The sequence below is a fragment of the Serinus canaria genome, chromosome Z (assembly GCF_022539315.1).
Source record: "Serinus canaria isolate serCan28SL12 chromosome Z, serCan2020, whole genome shotgun sequence".
In the NCBI taxonomy this organism is placed as follows: Eukaryota; Metazoa; Chordata; class Aves; order Passeriformes; family Fringillidae; genus Serinus; species Serinus canaria.
The window spans coordinates 24226497-24242842 of NC_066343.1; the positions used below are offsets into that span (position 1 = coordinate 24226497).

At 40.1% G+C, this 16346-nt stretch overlaps 1 protein-coding gene across 1 annotated transcript in view; it reads right to left on the minus strand.

Moving 5' to 3' along the window:
- Nucleotides 1–16346, minus strand: part of SNX30 (sorting nexin family member 30) — a 51782-nt gene that overhangs the window by 6942 nt on the left and 28494 nt on the right. The window contains exons 4-8 of the mRNA XM_009095071.4: nucleotides 13911–14069; nucleotides 11403–11598; nucleotides 10637–10836; nucleotides 4955–5041; nucleotides 118–270 (exon numbers count right to left, since the gene is read on the minus strand). Of these exons, the coding sequence (XP_009093319.2) occupies nucleotides 118–270; nucleotides 4955–5041; nucleotides 10637–10836; nucleotides 11403–11598; nucleotides 13911–14069 (795 nt within the window). The remainder of the gene's footprint in view (nucleotides 1–117; nucleotides 271–4954; nucleotides 5042–10636; nucleotides 10837–11402; nucleotides 11599–13910; nucleotides 14070–16346) is intronic.

A 16346-nucleotide genomic window follows, 5' to 3' on the forward strand; every position in this document is an offset into this window, starting at 1 on the left:
CAGATGTCTAATATTCTTGTCTTCAGGACAGTGTGAAGATTTCCTGAAGAATTATCACCATTTCAGAGGAAAATAAACTAATCTTATTCCTGCCAGTACTCCAACAGCGACACATACCTTCTCGTAGTACTGGATGTTTTTATCTGCCATCCCCATGAGTAGCTGCCTAAAGTCTTGTCTTTTGTTGTTCTGCCATCTCTCCATATCTGCTTTCAGGTCAGCATTGAAACATTCTACTCGGTCTTGACATTTCTCAACATCTGCGGGTACCTGCAGCAAAATAAATGAAGATTAAAACTGTCAGTAGGAGTGCTAGATTGCTGAATTAGCTCAAACCTTACTGAGAAGAACTACAGAAGAAAGGGTAAGTTCACAAACCAGCAGTTATCTGAATGAACTGAGTTATGGTTGCAGGGAAAAATCAACTGAGTTATGGTTGCAGGGAAAAAGCCATGGTTCTGAACTAGAGAAGATATGAGATTGCTTAATTTGTTTGTTGCTCTTTGAGGTGGTGAGCTCTTGTGCTTGTCCATCTCTATGCCTGATATAGAGGTGTGGAGGAAGCACCTGCTAAAGGCACAGGAAAACCATTTGGTGTAAGTACTGGTACTCACTTCCTAGTGCTCAAACTAAGCAGCCTGGCTTCACAGCAAACTTTTCTGCTTCCCATTTACAGCTGCAGTAGGAATGTCCCAATTTACACCAGTATAAATGTAACAACAAACATTTAGGTTTAGCAAAAAAGGTGGGTAAGACACCTTGGTATTGAGAGCTGCAGAATAAAATTTTGAAGTCCTTAGTTTCTAGCTTCCACTTCTAACCTTCCAGGCTTCCTGAAAAAAATTTAACTGCAAAGCACTCGTGATCATCAACATGGGATGGGCTCATGGACTTTTAGGCTCAACAACGGACACGCAACCAGGCAAAAGCAACAAATGACGTCTTGAAGGATAGCATGCTGCAGGGTGAGGTACATTTAAATGAATTTTTAACAGTAGTCACTCACCCAAGGTACACACACTTTGGACCAACTAAGTTGGTGTTCTTTGCTTATGTTTTAACTAATATAATGTATACCACCAGGCAAATACAGGAATAATTTACTAGTGTTTCCTCAAGCAGGAAAGCTCAACACCCTTTTTTCCCTTCTCACTGCTACATTGTCCATACAGATGGGAATCCTGTAAGGACATGCAGACTAAGTCCATGAGCTCAGAAGAGGAAACTCCTGAATCCTGGTACCAAAGTGAGAAGTGAACTTTTGCTCTGGAAGCTGTGACTTACACAAAGGCAAAATACAGAATAAGAAACATTTGAAGGACTTTGTGGTGGCTCCTCTCGTACTTGATACTTTCAGTAAACTCCTTTTCTGAGGGGTGTGAAAGAAGAGGATGAACAGACTACATAAGAAGCTTTTCATGGATACCTACATGAAGTCAGAGGTGGGCTACTATCTTGCACTTTGGTAAGGTACTCAATTTAGGCAGAAACAGACTGTGTTTCTGCTCCAGGACATGGACTACGGTTAATCACTTTATTACTCAAAGAAGGTCTTACCTCTGTTCTTCAATAAACTAATTTGTTTGACAACACAGGAGCTCTTCATACTCCTGGGATTTGAGTTGCCCTTTATTCACACAGCTGAATTTACACTACAGGCAGCTTGGAGGTTTAGTAGATATTTTTTCTCCCTGCCGTGTCTGAGCACTATACCTGTGACTACAGAATTCACCCTTCTACAACTCCAGATGAAGTTTCCTCACAGATGGCAGACAAGAACAACCAAGCCAGTGACTGGAAGATTTAGGGGAGGCTCCCTCAAGACATGTATGCCTTGCATCATAGGTACTCTGCTGTCTTAATGGGAAATGCTAGGCTATAAAGAGAAATATTTACAAAGTCTGGAAGCAAAATCACATAAGATTTCCCAATTCAACTAATTTAGCTTCTAAGCACTCACCAGTTCCCTGCTTCTTCTGCCAGGATCTGAAACCACAATGAAGATCTGTTCTTTCTCATAGCAAGTTCTCTGGCTGGTCAGGCTGAGAGGGCTGTATGAGTTTATAGCTACAGGGATAACCCAGTGGTCAGCAGATGTGTCACGTGTGCTCTCATTAAGGAACAACAACAACAAACTCCAACTAAGTCTCCAGAGACATCATGAAAGTAGTGTCTGTACATGCAGCAGTCCTACCTGGGCGTGCAAATGCCTTACCTTACAAATTGCAGCTTCCTAGTACAGAAATTGCAACTCAGTAGTTATGACAAAATTTTAAGTTAATTAATAGCTTTTAGGGACTTTATATCAGTGTAACCTCTAATGGAAAGAGATATTATATGTTTATCATCAAATTTGGGCCTAAGTTGAAGCATCAAAGCTGATGTTTTTATCTGTTTTTACCAGTGGAGACACTAAATATTAGCTAACGACTAAGAACCAGGAAGACAATAGATTGGACTCAGGGGAAATGCTACTCCTTTACTGATACCTGCTCTCAGCTACTTAATAGCTCAAAAACCTCTCAAGCCACAAAACCAAAGTGACAACTGGTTCAACCTCCAACACACTCTTAAAGGGCCCATGACAATTTTAGTAGCCAATTTCAACGGATGAGAGAGGTATACACAGGCAAGAACTGATCATAAAGTTGTACATATATGATAGAATGTTCTGCATTTGCATCTAATCCTCTTCATGGTGATTCTTTCTCTTACAATCTAAGCTTGCCTAATATCTGTAATTTGGTGTGATCAATTACAAATAGCGTGTCCACTTTAAAAATCTTCTACATCATTATTACCAAGTAACAAAGGGTCCAAAAGTAGAACAAATCCAGCATTAATTAGACAATTAATCTTTGCATAAGATATTTCTACCTTCCTAGCTCTTGGGAAACAGTTATACGTTACTAGGCTTTTTTCCCCCTCACTTTCTACTTCAAGTTATGCACTGCTGTTTTTACTGTTCCCATAGATCACCATATTTCAAAGGCTTGAGGTAGACAGAATAAAGACAGATCATCAGAGGCAAACTTCATCTCACCAAAACAAAACCACATCCAGCTTTCAGGGTGCTGGTTAGATTACTGCAAAATCAACTCCAGCATGGGTCAGAAATGGGACAGAGGCATTTCACCACTGCACATGTTAGAAACTGAAAGTCTGCAGACTCCACAAAAGCACCATGATGCTACTGCTTACATTGGTGTAAGGCACTGTGGTGGCTTTTGGTGTAAGCTTCAGCATTCTGAGCAGTACCTGCTGACAGAGAGCCCCAGTTGCACTACAAGCCTTCTGCATTCATAGGTCACTGAGCTCTAGGCTGATCTCACTGCCAGAACAATCTAATGGCCTGGTGAGCTCTGTGATGTCAGGCTGGGCATGTGCACAGGAGGCCCAGAATGCCCTCCAGTGAGAGATTTTTAAGTAGTGGTAGGCTTGTCTTTCAAGATCTAAACAAAGGCCTTTGTTCTCTTAAGGTTTCATTTGGGATCTTTCATCATTTCTACCAAATCAGCAAATATGCCAAGGAAGACAAACGCCATTCCACAACATGACCCTCTGCCTGCTTTTAGTTTCCAGCAAGTCATAGCCAGGAGACCTTGCTGAATTAAGATATGCTTCTAGGCACAGCTCTGAGCTATCAGCTTTTGCAGGTAGTGACACATCCTCCAGCTGCAAAGGTTCTGAAAACAACAGAGATAGTATTTTGTGAACATGCAAGGAGCTCTACACAGTTTGTTCAACATCATCTTGTAAATGACAAAAACTACTTATGTTACAAAAAGGTACAAGAGTTGCCAAAAATATTCTGATACTCTGGAGAGGAGATTTAAGTATTAAAAAAAGTATTCCAAAAGTTATTCAAAATAATTCCACTGAGATATGAGATCCAAAGGACTTCTAACATGTGCAAGATTAGCAAAATTCATCAATTCTACTGCATCAAGATCCTCGTACTGTGAATTGCCTAAGAACTGGCTTGCTGGACAGGCTAGATTTCATTCCCTCCACCCTAGATAGAACTGCTAGAGCTGTATCAAAAGCTACACTGAAGAAGTAGAGTGTGTACCACACGAGCCAGCAGAGGGACAGGTAGTAGACCCAAATACAAGAGCATCACAAAACACCTAGGACACCACTATTTGTAGTTCATTACAGACAAAAATCAGAAAAACACTTAAGCATTTCTATGCTCTTATCCTCTTCAGCTTCTTAGATTCAAAATATTATGTGAACCTACTGTAGAGGGAATGTTACTGTATAGTAGTCATAACACTGGAAAATCATCCATTAATTATTAACACAAATATAAGGGGAACCAAAAGCCTCCAAACAGAAGAAGGGAACAAACCCTGTTGCCATCATCAGTAAAAGCTGCAGTGATTTAAGAAAAGGCTCTTGCACTCTGTTGCATGCAGAAGCAGGTGGCAGCATAAGCATGCTTTGCTTTTGCATGGTGCCCAGCCAAAACCTGTCATCTAGTGACACATGCCATCTCTGTTCAGCATCACACAGGTAGAGTCCCCTAGCAGAAAGGGCAAAATAAGGAGTTTTCCACAGCCAAAACCAGTGCTCTGCAACAATACAATCCCCCAGTACCAGGGCTAGGACTTTAACTGCTGAGTCACCAGGGACTGTTCTACAACTGCGTTGTTAACCTGTCACTGAACAGTCCAATGGACTGCTGGCTGTTGTTGAACTGTTACAGAGTCATCCTGCTCTGAACTGTGAGAGATCAGTAGTTCAGAAGTTGTTAGACAAGTTCGATATATTTATACTTTGGTCTTTATTTCACACCAGCTTGCCAAAAACAACTTTCTGTTCTGCCAGTAGCTGCTCATTCTGCAAAGAAGCCCCCAGATCCAGGAAAAAACCAAGTTCTGCTTCTCTATTCTTTTCATGAAGGAGTGTAAGTGCAAACTGTTTTTGTAGAGCAATTTTAAGTGCTAACCTTTGGACGGTCTTCCCTTTTCAAGACTACTGCTTCCAGTTTTGCTTCATATTCCGCTTGAACTTGGTCCCTCTTCTTCAAAACATTCTGTGGGCAAGAGAAAAGACAGCTGTAAAGAGATCCTCTTGTTCCTTCCCCCAGTCCACAAGAAAACCTAAAGTGATACATCTTCAGTGCTAAGTAAGCCCAAAGTCAGACTTCCAGATACACTCTGTCTTATTTTACAGCATTTAGGGAGTACCTTTTAATAATGAACAGCACCTGCTCTCCATCAGCTGACAGGGGCAGATAAAATTCAACATCTGGACAAACAAGCTGGAATCATGCAATATAGAAGCAATCATGAAACCACTAACATAATCTGGACCAAGTAAATTTAATTCATCAGTTGACCTATTACTACCATGAAAAGGATACAAACAAAAGCATCAAAGCTGAAAAGGACTAATGTAAAATTTCTGATATCCTCAAGCAGCAGGCAGACAACAGCATTGGCTAAGAGACAGGAAGACCACCACAGAAGGTATTACAGATCCCTTTTCACTTGCAAAGACTTTTCAGAATCCTTTAAAGCAAGCTGTCACATTCTTGAGTTAGAGCAAAAGTAAACCTTTATTTTAGATCAGTCTTTGGGGTGGGGGGTGTTAGTTTTGGTTTCATTAAAAAAAAAAAAAGAAAATTATGAAAAGGACAATTTACATGAAAAGCACTGGACTGCCTGAGAGAACTTCTCAAACATTAAACGTTTTCTTGACAGACTATTTTCAAAATAGAGAGCCAAATATGCTACCTTTAGCTTGTACTATATCCACAAAGAACTTCACTAAGATTATACTACAGTCTTACAGTTTGAAAACCACCACAGGAATTAGTCTTTCTAAGAATGACTTACTAAAAAATAAACAGTTCTGTGTCTGCAAGAGCAGGCAATTTACCACTTAGGGTTTCACAAAGAAAGAACTAGTATTTTTTAATTACTCTGTTGATGCAAAGTTATTATTAAAAATGCTCAGAGGGAAGTCAGCCAACACTCTCTGTAAGTTTGAAATTCTCTTGCAGCTAACTTGGCTTCGAGTCTTCCCTTCTGCCACCTAGAAGGAATTGTGCCATTAGGACACCAAGTGGTAACTAGTCATTGCAACAGGTCCAGACAAGGCTAGTAACACAGGACTAGTGACGTGCACTGCTGCCTACAGAAATATGTTTTTAAAAGAGCAGCTCCTCTAACAGACAGTCTAGATCTAATTAAGAGCAACTAAGGACATAAAAATCCTATATCTACTAATCATCATGATCCCCCTCCTCCTTCTTAAGCCAAGAGAAGGTCACCAATGCTGTTGCTCTAAAGTAGAGAGATGTTCAATTCATGATAAATGGGAATGGCACCCCATCCACAAAGGTACTATTAGATTAGTCAATAAAAAGAGGGCAAACCTGAAAAATTCACCTTCAAGAGTTTAATTCTCCCTTTTGTTCTGAAAAGGATGCGGAACCATACCACTGGCTCTCTTTAGTTAAAAACGACAACACTGCCCCTTTTTGGAATCTATGCAACTATATGGGATGGCCTTTAAGGGACTGAGTTACCAATGCAACAAAAGTCTGAGAGATTTAATAGATATTTCTACTTTGTATTGCCTCTTGAACCTGAAACAACTGAAATTTCTTCTGTGAAAAACAACTGCCTCCAGCAATTGCATTTTGCCTTTAGAAGCCTGGAGTTAGTGAGGGAAGCTGAATATATACCAGGAGAAGCCAATGATTAACAGTTATTGGCAAATTGGATTCAAAGAACAGGTGTCTTAATTCCCCTTAAGCACTCAAGTCCACCTACTGGGGACCACAAACAATGAGCATGTGAATACAGTTTTAAGTATCCAGTAATGTCTGACCTGTAGGTAATGAAAAAAATATTGCCCTCCCTTTCACATGTCCCATATTTTCCTCTGGCAGCTCCAAGCAATCTCCTCTGTTCTACATCGATGCCTTGATGATTTAGCTTTAGATGAAAAGCTCTGCATCAAGTATCCTCAAAATTACCACAGACCATGCAATATTAGTTAAGGTCTCACTTGGAGAGAAAAAAGGTTTTTTTAAAAAAAAAAGTTGGAAGAAACCAAACCCAAAACTGAAAAACCTCAACCAACACACTTCAGTTATTTCAGGTCAGAACTAAACCAGATGTGTCTCAGTATGAAAGACTTAGCCTAGTTTCAGCAGGTCCGTCACCATTTTGTATTTAGTTGAAGCGTTGAAGCGTTCCCACACAGAGCTTCAGGAGCTTGCCATCAGCCTCCTATCTCAAATTTCAATTCATTCCTGTTTGCACACAACATAGCTTCCTACTGTGACTAAACATCACAAGAGGATCTCTAGTTACTTCATGCCCTTAAAGACACAGTTACCTAGTAGCATGGTGCTTGCTTTAAACATGCGTTAAAAGTCATGTCTAAGAACACCCTGAGGGGATCACATCACATGATAAACCTTTCTAGCAATGTTGAGCAAACAGAAGTCATATAACATCCTAGTATCTTCACTGAATCATGTTTAGGAGATTTTGTCCTCTGCACATACCTCCCAGGGCAACACCACCGTACATCAGCAAATGTGGTACCACGCTTGCTGACAAAGGCCTCACTGCACCAGGACCTGAGACATCACCTTGCCATGTAAAAGAAACCATAGAGTACCAGGCTGGAAGAGATCTCAAGGATTATCTCATCCTACCCTTCATGGCAAAAGCACAGTCTAGACAAGATGGATCAGCACCCTGTCCAGCTGGATCTTAAATCCAGTGTCCAGTGTTAGGAAATCCACCACTTCCTTGGAGACATTATTCCAAAGGATGATTGTTCTCATTGTGAAAATTCTCCTCTTGTGTTCAATGAAAATGTCCCCAAGAGTAATTTGCACTGATTGTCCCTGTTTTTCCATGTGTCTCCTTGTGAAAAGGGAGCTTTAATCATATTTGTACTCAATCCTTAAATACTGGTAGATGGTGATAAGATTTTCCCTAAGACTTCTTCCTCAAGGTTGAACACACCCAGCCTTTCCTCATACAGCAGATTTCTCAGTCCCCTGACCATCTTTGTGGTCCTCTTCCAGACCCTCTTCAGCTTATCCACATCTTCTGGTGTGCAGCAGAGATAAAAACTGAACACAGTTGTGGCCTAATCAGCGCTGAGCAAGGCAAGTAATTTGGAAAGGGTCTCTTCTAGACACTTCCAGTGCACTTTTTAACTTAAGGACACAACATCAGCTTCTGACCTGTTCTGCAAATCTTTCAAACAAATTCAGAGGCTAGGCTTCCCTCAAAATAGGTAATATTCTATTCAAACAGAACTACTAGGCTTTGACTCCATATGTGCAGTTCCCTCAGGCTCTTCCCCTTAGGTACAACAGTGCTCCTGAAGACATCAAGGCCTCTTTGTCTCTGAACAAAGAGGCCTTGATGTGACAATATGGCCTTGAACACTGACAATAATCTGGCAGTTCTTACTCAAGGGACAATCAGCTATAGACTGCTCTATAGATCATGTTCCCATACCTACACCAGGGGTACAGTGTGCAACAAAGAGAGCTAATCAAGGTTGCACTGAACTCCTAGTACCTGAATAGTACCATCCATCAAGTACCCTGTGCAAAAGATATGCTCTGAAAGAATGAAAACACACTTTCATCTCACAAGGAGTCCTCACAGCAGCTGATGAAGAGGAATGCGCTGCTAGTGAAGAGGATGACCCTTTCAACTGAAAGTCTCCTGCACTCCAAGAGTGTACTTCTTACTAATCTCAGTTACTTACTTAGCATTATGGATTCTGCAAGGACAGTTCAGCAGCTGCTCACTTCAGAAACAGGCTGATGTTTTCTACCAGAAGAAAACCACACGTTGTAGAACGTGAGAGAGTTCAGTTTTGCTGAGAGGGAAGGAAAATACAAACTGTCTGTCTTGGCCAACAATAATTTTTGTTCTTAATTTCCAAATTTTTAGACTGAGTAAAGCTAATAAGATGTCCAAGCCAGACACTAAACAGCATAATTTTTTGGAGCACTAGATTGTCAAATTAACAGTTTGAAATGTTCAAGCTAAAAAGCAAGGGCTTCTTTAGCTGAACAAGTACTTTAGACAGTAAAGTAACTGTTGGCTTGGGAGACAATGCCATTCTAAAAGGGCTCTAAAAGGCCAAAAGGAAGCCTAGATGCAAGTCTGTAATGCCGCTCTGCCTGTGGTGAGTGGTGATTATCTGCCTAAAGTACCTCTTCAGCTGAAGAAACCCTGGCTTTCATCTTAAAAAAAATTCCCCTTCATTATTTTTGAAGAGCACCTCTCACAATTCAGCTTGCCCCTACAGATGCCATCTTTGGTAGGCATTTTTAGCATCAAAAGCCAGATGTTCTGAGGTAAAGTATTCAATCGCTAGCCTCACGTGCTGTTTATTTGTAAGCACACTCCATCCACCTCTACTTCCTACAGCTCACTCTGTTCAAGCAATACTTTAGTGTTAACAGACCCATAAAGAAAATACAACTCATTCATGCTGGGGTCAAATCCATGGTGACAAAAGCAGAGAATATACCCAGGGAATTAGTGCAAAGCCACCTGCAAGAATACTTTAACCGCAGAGATGTACAACTCCTGAAGCTGGGAAAAGACATCTACAAGAAAGTGTTTAAATTCCCAGTTTGAGAAGCATAGGGTGAGATTAAGATTAAGACAGAGAACGACTACTATTTTCAGTTTACAGTGGGCTATTAGATCTGTAAAGGAGTGCATATCACAGCCTTATAGCAGTTGTTCTTAGTGGAAAGTCTTCAGAAGGAACTAGTCTGCTAGTACTCCATAGTGAAACTGATATATATATATATATATATATATCAAAGTGTGTGTGGCACACATATTGTGCCACGGGCAAGTTGTGAAAAGCTGTGATGGAGAAACTAAAGTTCTTGATATAATTTTTTAGAAAGTTAACTCAGTAATTCTTTTCCCCATTAGATGTGATTGATTACCAATGCTCCATAACTTCAAGAGAATAAAACCCACATTAAAGTAGCTTTTATTATGCCTGCATAAGCAGTAAAACATCAAGTTCTTAAAAAATTATGAGTCACAGAATACCATCTTTAAGCAGTTACTTGGTATATAGAACTTAAAATAGATATATCATGCCTAGGGTATGGGGATGACAGAGGAAGCAATATTTGTCATTTGGACACATGGTTCTAAAACAAGGCACCCACCTCTGCTACAAATGAATGACAGAAACTGCTGATGCTGTAATTCCTGCTGGACCCCGCAGTGACCCTGTAGCGAAGTAGTGAAGAGCTGAAGCACAACTGGCTTCAATTCAAAGAAAGATTCTAGGCAGCCACAGGATGTCTCCTATAGAGTACCACCTGCCAAACTAATGAAGGGGCAACTCATTGGTTATTGTAGGGTGTACTTGTTGTGTACACCCTACAATACTGACCCTAGCTTGACCAAAGAGCAGAGCAGACAGATAATGCTATTCATGTTATTAAACATACCTAGCTTTGTTTGACTATGAAAATATCCTCCTACCTAATCATTATTTACTTTCATTTTTGCATGACCACCATTTCTCACTGTTCAAAAAGAATGAACTCACGAATTCCAGGCAAAAACGACAGCACCTTCTGCCACAGGGCTCTCTTTACCTTCATGGACTCAGCATACAAAATATATTCCCTAAGCACAGGCAGGAAGTCTTCTGTCATGTCCTCACTGAGTTCTTCAAGAGCTGTGCAGCAATTCCCAATACAGGCAGACACTCCTTCCAGTGGCTCTGACAGCTCAACCTCCAGCCCTCCCCAGGTTGAATAAACAGGTCCATATTCTCGTAGTTCCACCAAGTATTCTACAAGAGGCAGATGAAAAAATAGATTAACAGAGTAAGAGCAAGGCACAAAGATGAGCAAACACATAGAATACCAGGTGAAAGGTAAAAGGTTCAAGTTGTCTCTTTCTTAACTTACCATTCCTTCAGACTTCCAATACAAAGACTCTCAATACTGCACCTGTGCAGTAGCCAAGGTCAGTTTTTTAAACATACGTAAAACCTAACTCTACTAAGACAGACTTGCAAAGCTTGTCTTCATCTAGGAATTCCATTTGTACTCCTCCAGGTGGAATCTACAGGTTATCCCACCTTCCAAAAATCTTTCAAAAAATTACTCCCGTAAGACAGTAGGTTGGTATAAAAAGTTCAACTTTAAAAAATATTTGGAGAATTGAGCTAATATCAGATACTGTGTTAGGTTTTGGTCCTTTTTTAAATCTGGAACAGGCATTCAATTTTGCCCTGTTTGTGACTTATTACAGGCCAGAATCATCAACACAAATTGTCATGATCATTTTATCAACCAGAATAAGACACAGGACATTCAGACTGAAGTATTATGATGGAACACCTGGTGTCCTTACCCAACTGTTCCTTGATAATCCGTTGTGCTATTCTATCAATGGTACCAAGCTTTAGAGAGAATGTGTCCAGATAATCCCCAATGGCTGCAAACTCCAGTGGCCGACTTCTTAATTTGTAGCCTCCTGTAACGTATTTGACAGATTCCCCCATCTTTGACAGCAAAGCCATTCCTTGCTTTTTGTAGGCATTAAGATCCTAGGAATTAAAACAAACAAATAAAAAACCGAAACAAAAAAAATATGTTTAGGAATACTCACTTATATGTTTAAATATTAATAAAGTGAAGGATACTTTCCAGTCAAGATCAAATCTTGTGAAAGCAATAGATTACATGAACAAAGGCTTTCGACAAGCTGTACAGATGAGCACAGCTTCAAGGCTCCATGGAGGTAAATTATCCAGGAGAGTAGTATGAAGTACATTAGAAATAAACAAGTAGTCCAACTTTGCATGTGGCCATACTTGCGCATTTTCCTGTACTCTCACCAGGGAAGCAGGCTTATTAACGGCTCTGGTTCCACCAAAACAGTTCACATCATTCACCTACACATACTTCTAAGTCATGGCTACAATACCAGTATTAAACAGAAGCACCAACTGGCTCTAATGACAGAGCTACACATTGCACATCCATTTGGGAAGCAGCCTCCTCACTCCAGTTCTGTGGTCGAACAAGAGGCAGGTAAAGACTGCATGCAGAAAAAATGCAGCAAGTGAGGACACCAGAAAAGCTTCTGTGCAAGAGAGACTGTAGCTCAGCCTGGGTCAGATGCATCCATGTTGCTGCACAGAAAGTGTAAACCTCCTTCATACTCCTTTACACATTCACATAACTTTCAGATTATCTAGCTAACAAGACTACTTGTCTACAATTTTCATGGGATTTCACCTTAACAGTATACCAGAAAAAATTGTTTTAGTTAATCAAAACGCTGACAATGTTTCATTTTACTTCTTCCACCAGAGGTCAGTATTCAACATCTCAAAACAGGCTCAGGAGCTATAGTCTTCTTCCTCAGGCTACAGAGCCTGAGGAAGAGATCTGTTCAAACCAAGTAGGTTGAAGAGATCAAGAATTCAGACATTTTATTACAGACGAGACTAAAAGCTTAAGTGTTCTTAAAAGAAAAACCCCAACAAACAAATAAACTACAGCCATCTTCAAAACATGTACTATGGTATTCCTTTCCAGTACTTAATGTAAGTCAAACATAAGTCTGATTAAGACTGACATCTTAGCAGCTACTATAATTTTCGATTATGTTTGCATTTAAACGCAATTTGATTTTTTCTATCCACATGTCCTCAGCATAAGCTGCAAGCAGGCATTAGAAAAGATCCTTGAACACAAAATTGTTCACTCACTCTCTACAGCATTCTGGTATGTTAAAGGTCCTAACAGGGAATACGAAGAAGCGTTGGTCTCTCCTCTTCAACGAGGAGGTGATCTTACAACTTCCTGTGGTAACTAAATTCTGAAGTCCTAGCACACTGAACCAACACCTCACTGCTCCACTAGACCAGGTTCAAACATTAGAGACAGTCAGCAGAACAGGCGTCCTTTCACCTCGCCTCCCAGGATGCTCTGTAATCTCAAGGCAAACTCTTCCTAAAGCAGAGGATTCATTTCACAGGGATGGCAGAAGACAAAGCAGCCCAGAAAGCTGCATCATGCTTGGACAGATCAAAAGAGGAACTGAGCTATATAACATTTAATGTGCTAAACAAATTCTGCATTTCTGGCTTGTTTCAGTGGTTAATTTCACCATGAAGGGGAAATAAAAACACTGGAAATTGATTATTAACAGCAAGCAAAGCATGAACCTGAAGTGAGCTCAGGTTCAAACATCACATTTAAGTGAGCTAGAGTAATGTGACTTTGGAAAGGCATACTTTTACAGCACTTCTCACCTATCTGGTAAAACCCAAGCATAGCTGCAAGTCCTCCTAGTCTTATTTGAAATGCAGTTCTAAAGAAAGCCTAAGAAAACTGCACTATTGCTGCATGAGTCATGCAGAAGGGAAGCATGAAATTGTTGGCTGAGAACAAATAAGAATAAGGCTCCATGCTTAGTTTTGAGGGCATCAAGTGCAAGCAGTATAAAAAGAACAGACAAGATAACAAGTCAAGAAATTCACAAGCTTTTGGGCAACAGAGACTTTCTTCCTCTCCCCTTTCCCTCCTCCCCGAAAGAGAATTTTAAAGTCTACAGTTTTCTGAATTTTTATTATCTCTTGCATAATAGGATTACATGCTACAAAACAAGCAGGTCTGGAGAATTCAATTTATCAATCTGCAGAGAGGATTCCTCTTCCCTTCAAGCACAGGGAACCCATACTGTTGTCACGCACAAGGGTCTGTCACACACAATAGTCAGAGTGCCCAACACCCTTCTGGAGGAAGAGGAAGCTCTGATCTGCACATGTAGTTTTGTTAATGCCTTTTTACCCTCATTTCAGAAGGAACTGCAAAGGTCAACAACTGTATTTGAAAGTTACTGGCTTACCTTAGCTGTGAGAAAGATGTTGAAGTGCTCATTAAAAGACAGCACTGGGTGATCAGTTATTCTCTTCAAGAACTTGTCTAATGCTTTCCTCCTTGTCTCCACAAACTCTTCCGAAAAGCGATCAACAACACCCTTCACCACAAATTTTTCAGGAAGAGGCTGTCAGAGATAAGCAAACAACACAAGATTCAAAAGACCAAAAACTTGCTTCTGTTATTTGGAAACAAATGAAACAATCAAATTCCAGTCTTAACAGGAACTGAAACATTGTGTTTGTGAACAGGAACCATGCATCAGATGGGATGCAAGCTGTGCTCAAAATTATCCTTAAGCTGGTCTGGCTTAAAGTTAGCCATTCTACTGAGGGGCTTCAGCTGAGAGTCACACCAGGGAAGTCAAACAGTATTCACACTAAATACTTGTAGCATAGCTTAGATTGTTCTCCCTATGCTATCCATGTTCAAGATCCAGTTCTGAAGAGATGCCAGAAGAGCTGCATGCTATTTATAACAGAAGCACACACACACCCCTACCCCCATCCCCACCCAGTGCTGAAGCAAGGCTGCCCAGTCTCGGGAAACAGAAAACTAGACAATTCTACTCACTCCCTACACACAATCTATGAACAACTTAGAGCTTTTGAACAGGGCCCTCCTGTAAAAGGCTGACAGCCTTAGTGAGAACACTGAACAAAAACAAACCAGGGGCTTGACACAGCAAATGACTGGATCTTTTCTGAATTGTGAGCACACTTGGTCATCTAACACAGCTGACTTTCCTGAGTATGTTTCTATAAGTGACAAAGGCCTGATGATACATTCACTTTTACTTTTTTTTTTTACTATTTTATTTCTTTTTTTACTATTTTACTATTTCAAGCCCATCAGTTCATGTCTACAGCTCAGTTTGACATGTAAGCCCAGACTATCTCCAGACTTGCTAGTTATACAGTCCCCCCGTTACACTTGGATTACAGACTACAAAGTACCACTCTGGATGGAAGATAACTTTTTAAGCTGATGCACTTTTGAAGCTGATGAACTTTTTCAGCTCTACCACTACATCTGCTTTTGCTCTATCTAGACACCACAGACTTCAAGATTAATATCAGTTTTAAAATTGTGCTTTATATTTCGTTCTTGTGAACCAGTCCATCCGGACAATCTGCTTATAGTTAGGCTAGCAATGACAGCCATTTTCACCCAATTCAGGAATCAGGATTCTCCTCTGCAAAGAGTTTATAATCTAAAATCTGTGTCAAAAATAGTTAAAGAAAAAAAAAAACCTATATATTTTGCTTTCCCACCATATCCAAGCTGATGTGGGTTGTACATGAAGACTGTATCTCCTAGAAAAGCACAGCCAGCCTAACTTAGCTACAACAGAGCTAGATTTTGACCACTGTATTTGGTTCTTACAATTTAAGATTTCCCTAATTATGTTTAGCATTCAAATCAGAGATTCAAATCAGTCAGTCATTCTAGTTAAACCAGCATAAGGTACACTAAGATTAGACTACTTCAGAAGTATAATGACTAATGCCTTGTGCATTAGTCTTCAGGGAGGAAGAAACTTTTCCTTTGCTTTGTAAACTTTAGCTGGGACTCTAGGAAGTCACAACCTCAGAACCACACGTAGGAGGAAAAGAAAAAAGTTTAAAGAAAAAAAAAGAGGGAAAGGAAAACTAGTCTAACGAACTATAGTTCAACCAAACACATGCGAACTGGCACTGAGTAATCACTAAAGTTTGAGCATTTGAAGAATGCACCGCTATTACAGGAACTTCTGCAATTTAACCTGGTTTCAACTATAGCAGTAGGTACAATGATTCCATTTCAGGCTTCTGGAGGTCCACCTCAAGTAATCAAAACACACAGCTAGCAACTGATATCTTGATTTATTTGTGTGTTAATTATCTATCTTATAGTCTTCCATCTTCCATATTAATTTATTTTTCCCTACTGAGACATGTGAGCAGAGTTCATTCCCATCAGGAATTGCTTCAAGTATCCAAACATAAACATCCCAGGACAAGAAACTTGGCCGTGTTAGGTTTACCTTTGTAGTCTAGAGAGAGAACTGAGATCAGTTTTACTGTGTTTTGAAAGAAAAGATTAGATTGTCTCAGATCTTTTAAAAAGAAGGTACTATCAGTAACTAAAGAGATGAAGAGGAACTCATACTGAGCTCAGTTTTGGCTCCCAAGTGTAGGCTGTCATGACACACTGCACTGATAAGACATATAAAGATTTTAGGCAGAAACACTATATTGAGACTAGGAAAACAACTCCTTTTTGATAATTTGTTAAAATGGAAGGCTTTCAGGGATTCCAGTATCTATAATTACAAATACAGATAGTCTTAGATTGTCTTGAAACATCTTGTCAGAAAACACTCGAGCCAGTGCATCTGAAACTGCCTTTAGCTTCTATACCT